The sequence below is a fragment of the Thunnus albacares genome, chromosome 2, assembly GCF_914725855.1.
Source record: "Thunnus albacares chromosome 2, fThuAlb1.1, whole genome shotgun sequence".
Lineage (NCBI taxonomy): Eukaryota > Metazoa > Chordata > Actinopteri > Scombriformes > Scombridae > Thunnus > Thunnus albacares.
In genome coordinates, this window is record NC_058107.1 from 30,519,428 (window position 1) to 30,531,665 (window position 12,238).

Genomic DNA, 12,238 nt, shown 5'->3' on the forward strand with positions numbered 1-12,238 from the left:
AGTCATGGGAAAATAAGTAACAATGCTAACATCTCAAGAAAACTCAGGTTCCTCAGATTGACCCCTCATTAAATTTGACCTTTCAGAGCTTTGCTAATCCATGTATGAAATTGTTTTAAAGCTAGCTGATGCCCATAATTAATGTGATTGGCTGTGGCTGGAACCAGCACCGACCTCCCTGCCAGTACAATGAGTCAGACTTGCAGTCCGGGCACTGTAGTGGTTTTGGGCTGAAATGATTTTGGCTGCAGAGGCACAGGGCAGTTCTAGCCTCTAACAAGACATTTAAATTCCTGCCAGCATCTCACAGACTGAGTGCCTTGCAACTTAAAGTTCACCTAATGTAAAGTCAGAAAAAAAAAGCCCCAGAATGGGATTTGCTGTTGCAATATATAAGTTGAAAGTTTACACTTGAAACCTGCTCTTTTATTATTCAAGACTGTTCAACAGCTTCTTTTTGTCTCTCTTTTGTATTCATAGGCTTTTTTCACTCTATCCCTGACGTCTTTTATCTTTTCCTTTTAGGGCCTTCAAGGACTTCCAGGGTTGCCAGGAAAGCCAGGGAAGAGGGGCCCACGGGTGAGTGGTGTCCCACTCCGCTCCAACCAATGACAAGTTCCCTATGTACCTTCTCACAGTTCCTCTTTTTTTCCATTTCCACTTTTGATTTCCTTCCAAAATCATCCACATGTATTACACTGTAATCTCTATGATGCCATAACTATGCCTGATCTGCATTATAGTGAGATAACACAATTAGCGGTGCGCTGATATAGCAGACCTTTGAGCGTAATGATAAAGCACTCGGTGACATCTTTGGATTATGGAGCATTATTCAGCCAGACTTCAGTTTGCTTTGGCTCTGGGTTTGATCAGGCTGTGAGTTTCTGCGGCCAAGGTCCATTTGTAAAGCTGGAGAGCAAACAACCATGAGCTAAAAATCTGTGGGTTACCAATGTAAAATTAATTGAATGCATAAGGTAGGTATTAAATGGACATGGAAAATAGGTTAGTTGTTAAAATATAAAAGACAGAACTTGCATATGTATTTTTCCAGAATAAGTACTTTCTATCCCATACGTAAACAGTACCAGTACTTAAATTAGGCATAGGTCCTATGTTAACGTCGGTGAATGCTACTAGTGGATATGGCAGACATTTGAGAGTAGTGATAAAGCACACAGTGTCATCTTTGGATCACAGAGCATTATTCAGCCAGTCTTCAGTTTGCTTTGGCTCTGGGTTTGATCAAGCTGTGCTTCTCTGCGGCCAAGGTCCATTTGTAAAGCTGGAGAGCAAACGACCATAAGCTAAAAATCTGTGGGTTACCAATGTAAAATTAATTGAATGCATAAGGTAGGTATTAAATGGACATGGAAAAATAGGTTACTTGTTAGAATATAAAAGACAGAACTTGCATATGTATTTTTCTAGAATAAGTCATTCCTATCCCATACATAAACAGTACCAGTACTTAAATTAAGCATAGGTCCTATGTTAATGTCAGTGATTGCTACCAGTGTATTAGTTCCCTAGACTGAACCCTCTAGTGTCACGTCTTTCATTTTGGGGCTCAATGTCATCCTGCAACTGTGAGCTCTTGATGGAACAAAATAGAGTGAGAGCAGATGTTATTTTAAGCTCATGTTTTCAGAGGAAATATAAGAAGAGAGAAAACACTGGGAGATGATTTGTCTCATGGGATGGTTTGTGTTTTTGATTTCTTTCTAAGACTTAATACTGATGGTTGTGTAAGTATTGCTGCTCTTTTAACAGCCTCCTAACTGGCTTTTATATTAAAATGAATGAAGCAGAAGTTGAACTTGGCATTTAAGTGACTCCTAAGATAAAATCAATATGCTGCTGTAGAAGATGAACTGAAGGCGGTGAAAAAAATGGTGAGATACCCATGTGGGTACCCATGTGTTTTGCAGTACTCCTGCAGAGTACTTGTGCTATTGAGGAGTATGTATGAGCTACCTGCCACAGCCCGTGAGACTGTGCCCTGCGGTCGGGCCTCAGAGGGGTGGGCTGTGGGAACCCAATCTCTTTAAACAAGGAAGAAAGAGGGCTTTGTCCCCATCTTATTAAAGGCATTTAAGACCCTGTCTGGAGCTCAGCAGCTCTATCCAGTAGCACACCAACCTCTATAGAGTTCATTCATCATCAAGCTCTTGAGACCCAACTGCAGGCCACGGCGACTCAGGTTTTTACTGATTGTTTTCCTGAACCACCAGAATTTTCCTGGATAGTTCACGTGATTTAGAAAGAAATACCTCACAGCGACACACATGATCAACAGAAAGCTCTCAAGTGGACTCTGGTCCTCGCAAAGCCTGTACAAACATTTTGAATAAAAGTGACATTCACAAAGGTATAAGATTTTATTTTTTCACATACTTTGATTTTGTAAAAAGTTGATGAACAGTAACTCCCCTATTTAAACTGTGCAAAGCACTTTTTTATCTTTTCCCAATCAATTCTCTTGACATGTTTTCACATACATATTTCTGAAACAAAAAGTCATATTTTCAACATTATTGTACCACTTTGCTGCATTTTGTATTCATTTTTCTTGGAAATTGAAACTTTTCAGTTGAATCAAGTTTTTATTTGAAAAGAAATTTACTGAAAGACTGGTAAATGTAAAGACTGATGATTCTGGGTACTGCTGATGGTTGTACACACATTTAAAAGTACCATTCAAAGATTGCTGTGTCTATGCTCAATACAGTACAACAAGATCTGATATCCTCTGTTTATAAGTTAAAAATTTCGAGAAATCGAGTGTATGTGATGAATCTATTGTAACGTTGCAGGAACAGTTTGGTGCGTCTGTGGCAAGTGTAGGTGTTCTTACTCATCACAAAGGCTTGAATGACATAGCACCATTAGGGCTTTAAACTCTCTGACAGTAAGGTGTCATGTCTGACCGAGCAGACAGTCTCACCGCTGGTAACACCTAGCAGCGTCTCTTACACGTGAGAGTATCCACGTTCCTCGATCCAGCCATAAGCCCGGCAGAGCGCTGAAGTTCACCCGACCCAGCAGGAGAGGCTTGAGATCAAAGGAGGCTCAAAGAGGGCTTTGTGCAGGGAAACCTGCCAGTGTGCAGAGTCAATATGTGACACTGGGTTCCTGGGAAATTTAAAACATTTGCATGATTGCTAAAATTGTTGACACTACTATGACATGAAATAAGGCATCTAAGGATACTCATGCAATTGGTTGACTGGTGCAGAAAAGAGAACTGATTTATGTAGGTTGTAAAACTGAGATTCTTTTGAAATTAATGACATGTGTAGGCTTATATAGAACGCTTGATTAGGTTTTTCTCTCTCATCATTTATTACACAGATGTTTTCATTTATTGCTTGTATTTAAGCTAATAAGGAGCACATTTAGAGGGCTAAGTGGCAGCGGGTTCACAGAAGATGCCAGCAAAAGCCTGCCAGTTTATTCATCCACTGCATGTTGAATTGTTCCTGAGCATGGCAGTTAAACTGTGAGCATATGTAAATCTCTGGATTTGTTGACATGTGGTTGGTCTACCTCCCACACATTATCTCTGGTGCACAAGAGGTGGTGCGTTATATATTTTCATTTGCAGCAACAGAGGTTTGTTTTAACTAAATGATTAAAATGAAAGCACCACCTTCGGAAACATGAATGTGACTCATCAACAGAAAACCCAAGCAAAAGGCTAATGCACTTTGTACTTAAAGGATTTGTTAATTAACCAGTCTACAGAAAATTTATCATTGTTTAAGTCATTTAGTATTTTTTTTTTTTTGATATTTTACAGACCTGGTGATTACTGATCAAAAAATATAGGCAGATTAATCAATAAATAATTGCTAGTTGTATCTCTTGCCACACTACTAGCCACACTGTTTCACTGACAGATCAGTTAGCAATTAGCACTTAATTAGCGCTGTGGGACTTTCCTAAACAAAATAAATAAGTTATGTAATTAGTTAAGAGCCTTTGATGTCCATTATATTGAATAATCATCTGGGTAAGGACACTGTGTTTCCCTCAGTGCAGTCCACAGAAGGTGTTAGCAGGTCTGTTGTGGGTTAATAGCCTATAAAAACAGTAGCACTCCACGTAAACTCCTGTAAAAGTCATTGGCCTACATTGTAAACCCGGTCACAGCTCTGGCATACAGGTGCCCTTTATGTGCAGGCCTCAGGTGTGAGTGTGCCTGTGTGTGTTTGTGTATTTGCTGGGTTTACATTAGCGCTGATGTGTTTGTTTGTTATGAGCTGGTGGTCTTTAAATGGTCTCTTGTTAGGAGCTCTTTTCAGTAATGATGTAGGATCTTCATTCCTCTCCTCACCCACGCAAAGACAGATGGACAATGTGACTCATTTTCCCCATTCTCCTCATCTCCATCAGGGTAACATCCTCACCTCATGTACTGTGAGAATGCAATTTGTAATATTCTGTCCCGACCTCCCTTCTTCTCCACGTCTCCTCCTCCCTTTGCTTCCTATCTGGAGATAATGACTTCCATACGTTTTAATATCGAGCTAGTGAAAGGGGGAATGCTCTGAATAGAGGAGGAGGAGGAAATCTGTAGATGAGCTTCTGTTAAGTGTCTCCATATGCCCAGCAGCGAGCGCCTGAGAGGGGAGAGGTCTGGCCAGTCTGAGGGGAGGGGAGCTGCCTGGGCTGTTTGACTTCTCTCCACAGCCTGATAATAGAGTACAGATAAATAACAGAGACGGGCTGGATCACCCAACCGTACACTTACACCTCTTGGCCTCTGCCGTCTGTTTGACTCAGAGTAATGCTATCCCTCACTTTCACCTCAGCTCAGGGGGAAAAGGTCTCTCTTCACAACCCATGGAAAGTCTGAACAACTCAAAGAATGGGCTGAAGTACAGTAGCTTCCTGTTCAGGCCTCTGAACATGTTTCAGTGCTTTCAATTTTGCTGCAGAAGATTTTCCATGCTCAGCATTTCGACCCCTCCACACAAGTGCAGAGTTGAACTGAACACTCTTCATTTAGATGCCTCAGGAAGTTGTGGCTTTATTTTTTCAAACAATCCCCCTTTGCAGCTCGCATGAATTTATGGTCCCTTCAACAAGAAAAAATATGTCTACCCACCTGACCTGACTTTCAGGGGATGGTCCATTTTGATAAAATATTTGACACAGATGGCTCAATGAATTACATATAAGCGAGTTATATATCACAGATACCTACGGTTTGTGGCACAAAGCGATTGGGGAATATGGTGTGATGGATGAGTGGCCTTCACTTTGTGGGACCCCAGAAACCAGTGGAAAAGTGTCAGGATGGGGAAAATCACATCCATATGTCATAACTTGGACAGGCAGGCAGACAGGCAAGGCAAGCAGGAGACACAGTATGTCTCACAGAGCACCTATACACAAACACAGAGGGACCTCGGGGCACCGCTGACCTGTCCCATAACACAGACAGGCAGTGGAAAGGGAACAATATGTACACACATGTGTGAATACCTCACATATAGTACTAACCCCCCCCCCACCCCTCTTTGCTGCTGAAATAGAGGCCTGCTCAATGACCCTTATGATCACCTTTACTCGGTGTCTTCCTTAATCATGTGTGTGTCTGTTTTCAGGGTCCTCCTGGCCCACATGGAAACCCTGGTCGCCCTGGATATCCTGGACTGAAGGTACAGCATTGACAAATCAAGAATTTTATGTTGAATGCCACTTTTCTATTTTTAGGAGGAAAAAAACTAAGGTTCCTGTTGTAATATGATTGAGAGGATCGGACTATAATCATCTCTTCATTTTATAAACAAAAGAGAACCAAAATTAAAACAGTACTGGAATATACTAACCTGATGCGCCAGATGGTTTGTTACACAGAACCATCTGAGAAGTTGTCCATGGAAACTGTTTGGAAAAGGGCAGGCACTTTCAAAAAAATACTTGGCAGGTGATTGGATGAACCATCTGTCTATCACTGATTTACCTTGCGAGGCCGCTGGATTGACAAGATCACGCGAGAATCCTCATAGGATGCTGATTGGTCCGAACCACTGATTGTTCGGACAGAAGCGTATAAGTTGAGAAGATGGATTCTCGTGTGATCTCCTGAATCCAGCTGCCTCACAAGGTAAGGAATATACTGTCACTTTAAAACTGATTACGATCTTTAACAATAGACAAGAACTACATTGAATTATTAAATGACACAGCTGGTAATCTTCTATATTTTTCTGTATGTCAACAAATTCTCTGAAAAGGACCAAAACTAACAAAGAATTGTTCTGGCTAACAGGTTTTGATTTATTCCTCTGTGCCATAAAGAACTCCATTGTTGCCCAAAAACGATTAAAAACCACCCCTACATGATTTTACTTGGTAAAATGTTCCTTTGTGACCATGAAAATGGGCAATGTAGTTTATTTTGAGTCTATCCCACATATATTGTCCTGCTGGCGTCAATGCTCACTAGAGCAACAAAGCCGCAGCTGGAAATAGTCCCTAACAAATGCACCGTTTACTGCTGTTTGAGTAATGTTTGCTAAAAACTACAGTGCCCAGCAGTGTTAGGAAATTACTGAGCCTTTTTTTATTTTAAAAAGGAAACCATATATTTGTGAGTTTTACATCTTAAATAAGAAGCAATGGGCTTGGGACTGAATGTCTCAGACAGGGGATGTAAGTCCGACAATATTGAGAGATGGACTAAAACATTGTTTGTTTTGTTTTATTCATTGCATTTGTTGACAATATGAAAAACACCAGCCTTATCCCTCTGCATGCTCTGATGCTTTTAGTAGTTTGTTTACATCAGGAATGTGTGTAAACACAGCAGACAAGTTTCAGTTAGGATTAGTTGACGATTACAAAAATATTTTTCATATTTATGTTAAACTCTTCATAAAAATATGAATACACTTAGAAAAAATGACAGACTGAGCCTTTAAGGTAGATAAAGATAGATCCATTAAGAGGTGACTTAATTTATATTCACTCTCATTCAGTCATATTAATTTTTCAAGACTGGATCATATTATAATTAAATTTTGGATATACAGTATCTCCAAGGTGATATGTATGTGACTGTGGAAACACAAGTGACTAGACTCTTTCAGAAGTTTTAAACATACTGTCCACACTCACTGCTGGATCCTTAAAGTGGACCAAATAGATATGGGACAACACTAATCTGAATCTCTCTGGGATGCAAGTAGCTCTAACCAGTGAAGATGTGCACATGATAGATGAATAGAAGAACAGATAAATACACAGCTGAGCCTTATACAGTACATACACATGTATTACTTTAATGGTCCTTATCTCATTGATTTAACAAGGGCATTTAAACACAATACAAATTTAAAGAGCGAGTATTCCTTGTGGTTTGTCTTTGTAATCAGTGTTTTTTTGCTACCTAATTTAGTTTGCATGTCTGAGGTCAGATTCCCTTGGCTTCACAGTACAACTTTTCAAGCCTCTTAAAATGCTATTTGTTTCCCTTCAGGAGAGAACAGCAGTTTTAAGTCTAACTGACTCACTAATTTGCAAATACTTGACATCAGTCTGTGTTCCAGCTGATTTGAATTGTCAACAGAGAGTGTGACTTAGCTCCATAATATGTCACTCTGATATCACAAAGGAGTCTGTATGTTAGACTTTGCTTGAATAAAATGGAAAATTGCTTGTATTTCAGGTCCATACCTAATCCATTCGAATGCATCAAATTTCAGCATTTTCCACCCCATCTTCAACATTACAAAAAACATAATTGATACCATGCTTTGGCTAGCTTTAACCAGGGAAAAACCATAACTCTTATAGTGTACATATGTGTTAGCTGGAGCCTAACCAAACCTGACCTGGCTCAGCTTGACCCACTTGCACACAAACCTCAAACAGCAGACTTCCTGGTCTGGCACAGTTCTTTGCTTTAGGAAAAATGATGAGCCGGATGAAAACATACTGTGTGTTAGCTGAATTTTGTTTTAAATATGTCACTTTATCTGGATGTAATGATGATAAATTGAGACAAGATGATGTTCAATTACCTACTACTGTAAGTAGCCTACCATTAGACTTAAAAATGAAATGAATGAAGGCATAGAATCTGAACAGTACAAGTGCTTATTAAGGTCTTGAGTTTTCAAAAGAAATTACCTAATTTTGCTTCTCTTTGAGCTTAATATCTTTTGATGATGTAGTTGAGATGAAGACCTTTAAAAAGTAAAAAGACACAGTGTGCATGTATGTTTGTTGCTCTTGGCTGTAGCTGCACTCCTGGCTCTGTTAAGAAATCAGTCTGGAGAAAATTCCCACAAAGGCTTTTCAATGCCAAGTTGTAGCTGACACGAACCTGTAGGTTTAAATGAGTTGATAAAGGTGTGCATGGGAATTCTTGACTTTCTTTTAACATTAACCCAGTCAAATAAAACAGTGCTGTTGCCTTTTGCACTAAGAGGTTTGGGAAAAAATGCTCCTCATACTCCTTCAAAGGGCAGTGTTGCAGGGTTGCACCAAACTTCAGTATGTTTAATGAAATGTGTGAGTAATAGCACTGATAACAGTGCCTGTTGGGCTACAGTTCAACAACCACAGTGCTGTAACTGTTTTCTCCATAAGCATGTTTCTTTATGGAGAAAACAGAAACGAGGAAATTATCTATTTCTCCATGGACCTCTTACATTCTAATTACGTTGATTACTGGGCCGCTCTTTCCCTGGTGCAATTGGACATCAAATACTGACCCAGAAAGCACTGAGAGGACTCCCACTGCCCGAAAAGGGAGAAGAATGTACACGGTCACTCCCCATAACTTCTCGCTGGCTTGGTGTAAACCGAATCACCGGAGGGTATAAATGGACTGCATGCTCATGTAAATACAACCTCTCGTCTCACCAATGAGTAGGATGAGCTCCTTACTCTTATATAGTGTAAATCCAAAGAGCCAGCTCCTCTGCGCCTTGTGAAGTGGAATGCTTATACAGTGAAAGCTAGTGCAGACTAGGAAACATCTCATGCCTACTGGGGAAAAAGTGTCTCCTAAAGTATAAGATATAATATGTTTTCTGTTTTTATGTTCTAGGGGCAAAAAGGAGATCCTGGACTGTCCCCTGGTCAAGCCCCAAAAGGACAAAAAGTATGTCATCACTCACACTAATGATTTTGATAACCCTAAAAAATTTGGAACAGAATTAAGAGTATAATCAATAAATCCACCAAAAGCTCTACTACTCATGTTAGGGTTAATAATGAAGTTGTTAATGATCCTTCTATAATGGCTAATGCCTTCAGCCAGCATTTTTTCCTCTTTCTGCAGTTCACAGTTTTCATATTTTCCCTACTCTAATATTCCATTCAATAACTCTAAATGTGATAGCTCCTTCTCCTTTAGAAAAATCCATCCAATTGATATTCAGCAGGTTATTTGTGATTTAAGCTCAGATAGTGGTGCTGGTCCAGATGGTATGGAAGTTAAGTTAATCAAACTTGCCTCTCATATTCTGGCATATCATCTGTTTGACTTATTCAGTTTATCTTTATCTATATGTGAAATTCCATTAATTTTGAAATGTGCCAATTACCCCCATTGCATAAAGGTGGTGATCCTTTCGATCTCAATAACTGTAGACCTATTTCCATTATTAACAGTATAGCAAATGTGTTTGAATTTTTAATCAACTATCTCAATTTGTTAATGACTTTCACATCTTATGTCCATACCAATCTGGTTTCAGACCCAACTTCTCTACAACCACTGCTCTTTTAAAATTTACCACACACAACAATATGCTTACAGGTGCAATATGTATGGTCTTATTAAGGTCACAGATGTCAGTGTGTCTCTTATTAGGGCAGTCAGTCAGATTTTAAGATCATGGAAGGTGGTGTACCTCAAGGTTTATCTCTAGGGTTAATGATCTCCCACAAACCTGTTCTGATTGTCATATTCAATTATATGTAGATGATACTGTGATTTATTCTTCCAAGCATGACATGTTACAAATTCAGTGTACATTACAGGCTGATTTTGATGCTGCTCAAAAATGGGTTTCTTTTAACACACTTCTACTTAATAAGAAGTATTATAGTATGTTGTTTGGCCAAAATTCTGGAACAAATTCTTTGCATTTAATCAATAATTGGTCGATTAATATGTTAGATAGCACACCACTCGAGAAAGTGGTGGAATTTAAATATTTGGGTCTCTGGCTTCTCAACTTTCTTTTAAGCCCCATATTGACTCAGTGATAAAGAAAATGAATTGCAGTCTGAGAGTATTGTTCTATGAACTGTTTCACCCTACAGGTCAGTAAAATAATTATTTCACAGATGATATAACCACTACTAGATTATGCAGATATTGTCTATCAGAATACCTCAGAAACAAATCTTTGTCCTCTCACATTAGTTTATAATAGTCTCTGTAGATTTGTTTTGAGGGGTCCTTGTAGAACCCATCACTGTTCTATGTATAAGTCGCTAAATTGGTCAACACCTAAATCTACAAGACATTTTCACTGATTGCAATTCATTTTTAAATGCATTTTCTTTAACTACTCTTCTTACCTAAAACATTTTTAAATTCCATATAGGTCATTTTATAGTCTAAGGCATACTGGGTATTCTTTTTTCGTCGTTCCTAGAAAGAAATTGAGCGATGTGCCTTTAAATTTAAAGCTCCATCTGATTGGAACAACCTGCCCAGTCCACTTAGATCTATTACCTCATTTAATTTTTTTTTTTTTGCTGTATGTATTTTTGCATTTTTGGGGGAATCAGTGGGTGTGGGAGTGACTAGGCCTCAGAACTTTTGTCTGTGTATGTGTGAGTGTATTTGTGTTTTGCTTTATGTACTGTATTTTCTGCGTATTTATGTTAAAAACACTCATGAATGAGATCTCAAAGGGTTTATCCTTTTAATAAAATGTGTTTACTCCTTCCTTAGAGCTACTTGATTATTAGCAGACACAGTCATGATATGTTGATGTACTGAATTTGGTCTAATTTGTCATTTTTAGGGAGAGCCTGGTGTCATGGGCCCCCCTGGACTGCCTGGCCAAGATGGACGAAAGGTAGCCCATCAAATGATGGTCTCACAAATTCAAACCGTGTGTTTGTTTGTGTGTAAAACTATGAGGATGTAACTGATATCTGTCCCTTTACCTTCACAAAATGTTTTCAGTCCTAAATCTGACACAGAATGAATGAGTGACTGAATGAGTGGAGCTCTGTATAATGAGGTTCAGTAAATCAAACGTACACACTCAACCCTGGACCACTGAACTGCCTTTGAGAGAGGAGTCTGTGAGGTTGGAGTGGTTGGAAGTCCCAGCCAAACATGGATGTCTGAGCTCTTGTTTGGAAAGCAGCCTAACTCAATGCAGGCGTCAAGGAGCACACCTGTGTTCTGGCTCCCCTGTGTGTTGAAATACTTAAGGTTTGAATATCGGTGCTGTTACATCATCAGTATCATTGGCCTCTGAAATGATGATGGCAGTTAAATAAAGCTCAAGTTTACAGGGTGAAGCTCATATCTTGAATGCTTCCTCCAAATTAATGTCATGTCATTCACTCTCTGGAGAGCAGTTCCTCTCTAAAACTAGGACAAATTTTGAATGTGGATTAATTCTGTAATATGGTCCTGCATGGGATTATTCATCTGCATTATTTGACTGCTTTACATACCGCTGTGCATGTTATCCTGACAGAGAGTGATGTTTAGCAGTAGAGCGTTTTCTTTGTGGCCTTGTATATTTTAGCCTTGGCCTTTTTCCCAAAGCCTGTTATCCTGCTTGCAGTAATTACACATCTTAAGTGGGCCATATCCTGCTGGATTTCCCACTATGCATAGTGTGCAAATAACATAGTACTAAATAACTGAATGATAGTGTTTTTGCATAATGTTTTTTTTAAAGAAGATATGTTTGCATTTGTTACTTTTTGCACATATTCTGCATGTTTAAATCTGGTGACTGCAATACTTTTAATCAATATGCAGTACCAGTCAAAAGTTTCGACACACCTTCCCATTCATGAGAAAGTGTGTATAAACTTTTGACTGGTACTTTATTACTAATTTATTCATCTGTATAATTGAGTACCATAAAACATAGAACCTGGTACCATTAAAGGATAAGGCTGGTGGTAGTGTGGAGTCAACAAATCTCATGCAGAGCCAAACCGACAATGAACTCATCACTTACAAGTATTGTGTGTCTATCAAAAGCCTGAAATATTGTCTTCCTCT

General features: G+C 39.1%; 1 protein-coding gene across 2 annotated transcripts in view; it reads left to right on the plus strand.

Moving 5' to 3' along the window:
• Positions 1-12,238, plus strand: part of col27a1b (collagen, type XXVII, alpha 1b) — a 68,928-nt gene that overhangs the window by 12,076 nt on the left and 44,614 nt on the right. For both annotated transcript variants that reach the window (XM_044330107.1, XM_044330115.1), the window contains exons 4-7: positions 526-579; positions 5,619-5,672; positions 9,074-9,127; positions 11,010-11,063. In XM_044330107.1, the coding sequence (XP_044186042.1) occupies positions 526-579; positions 5,619-5,672; positions 9,074-9,127; positions 11,010-11,063 (216 nt within the window). The remainder of the gene's footprint in view (positions 1-525; positions 580-5,618; positions 5,673-9,073; positions 9,128-11,009; positions 11,064-12,238) is intronic.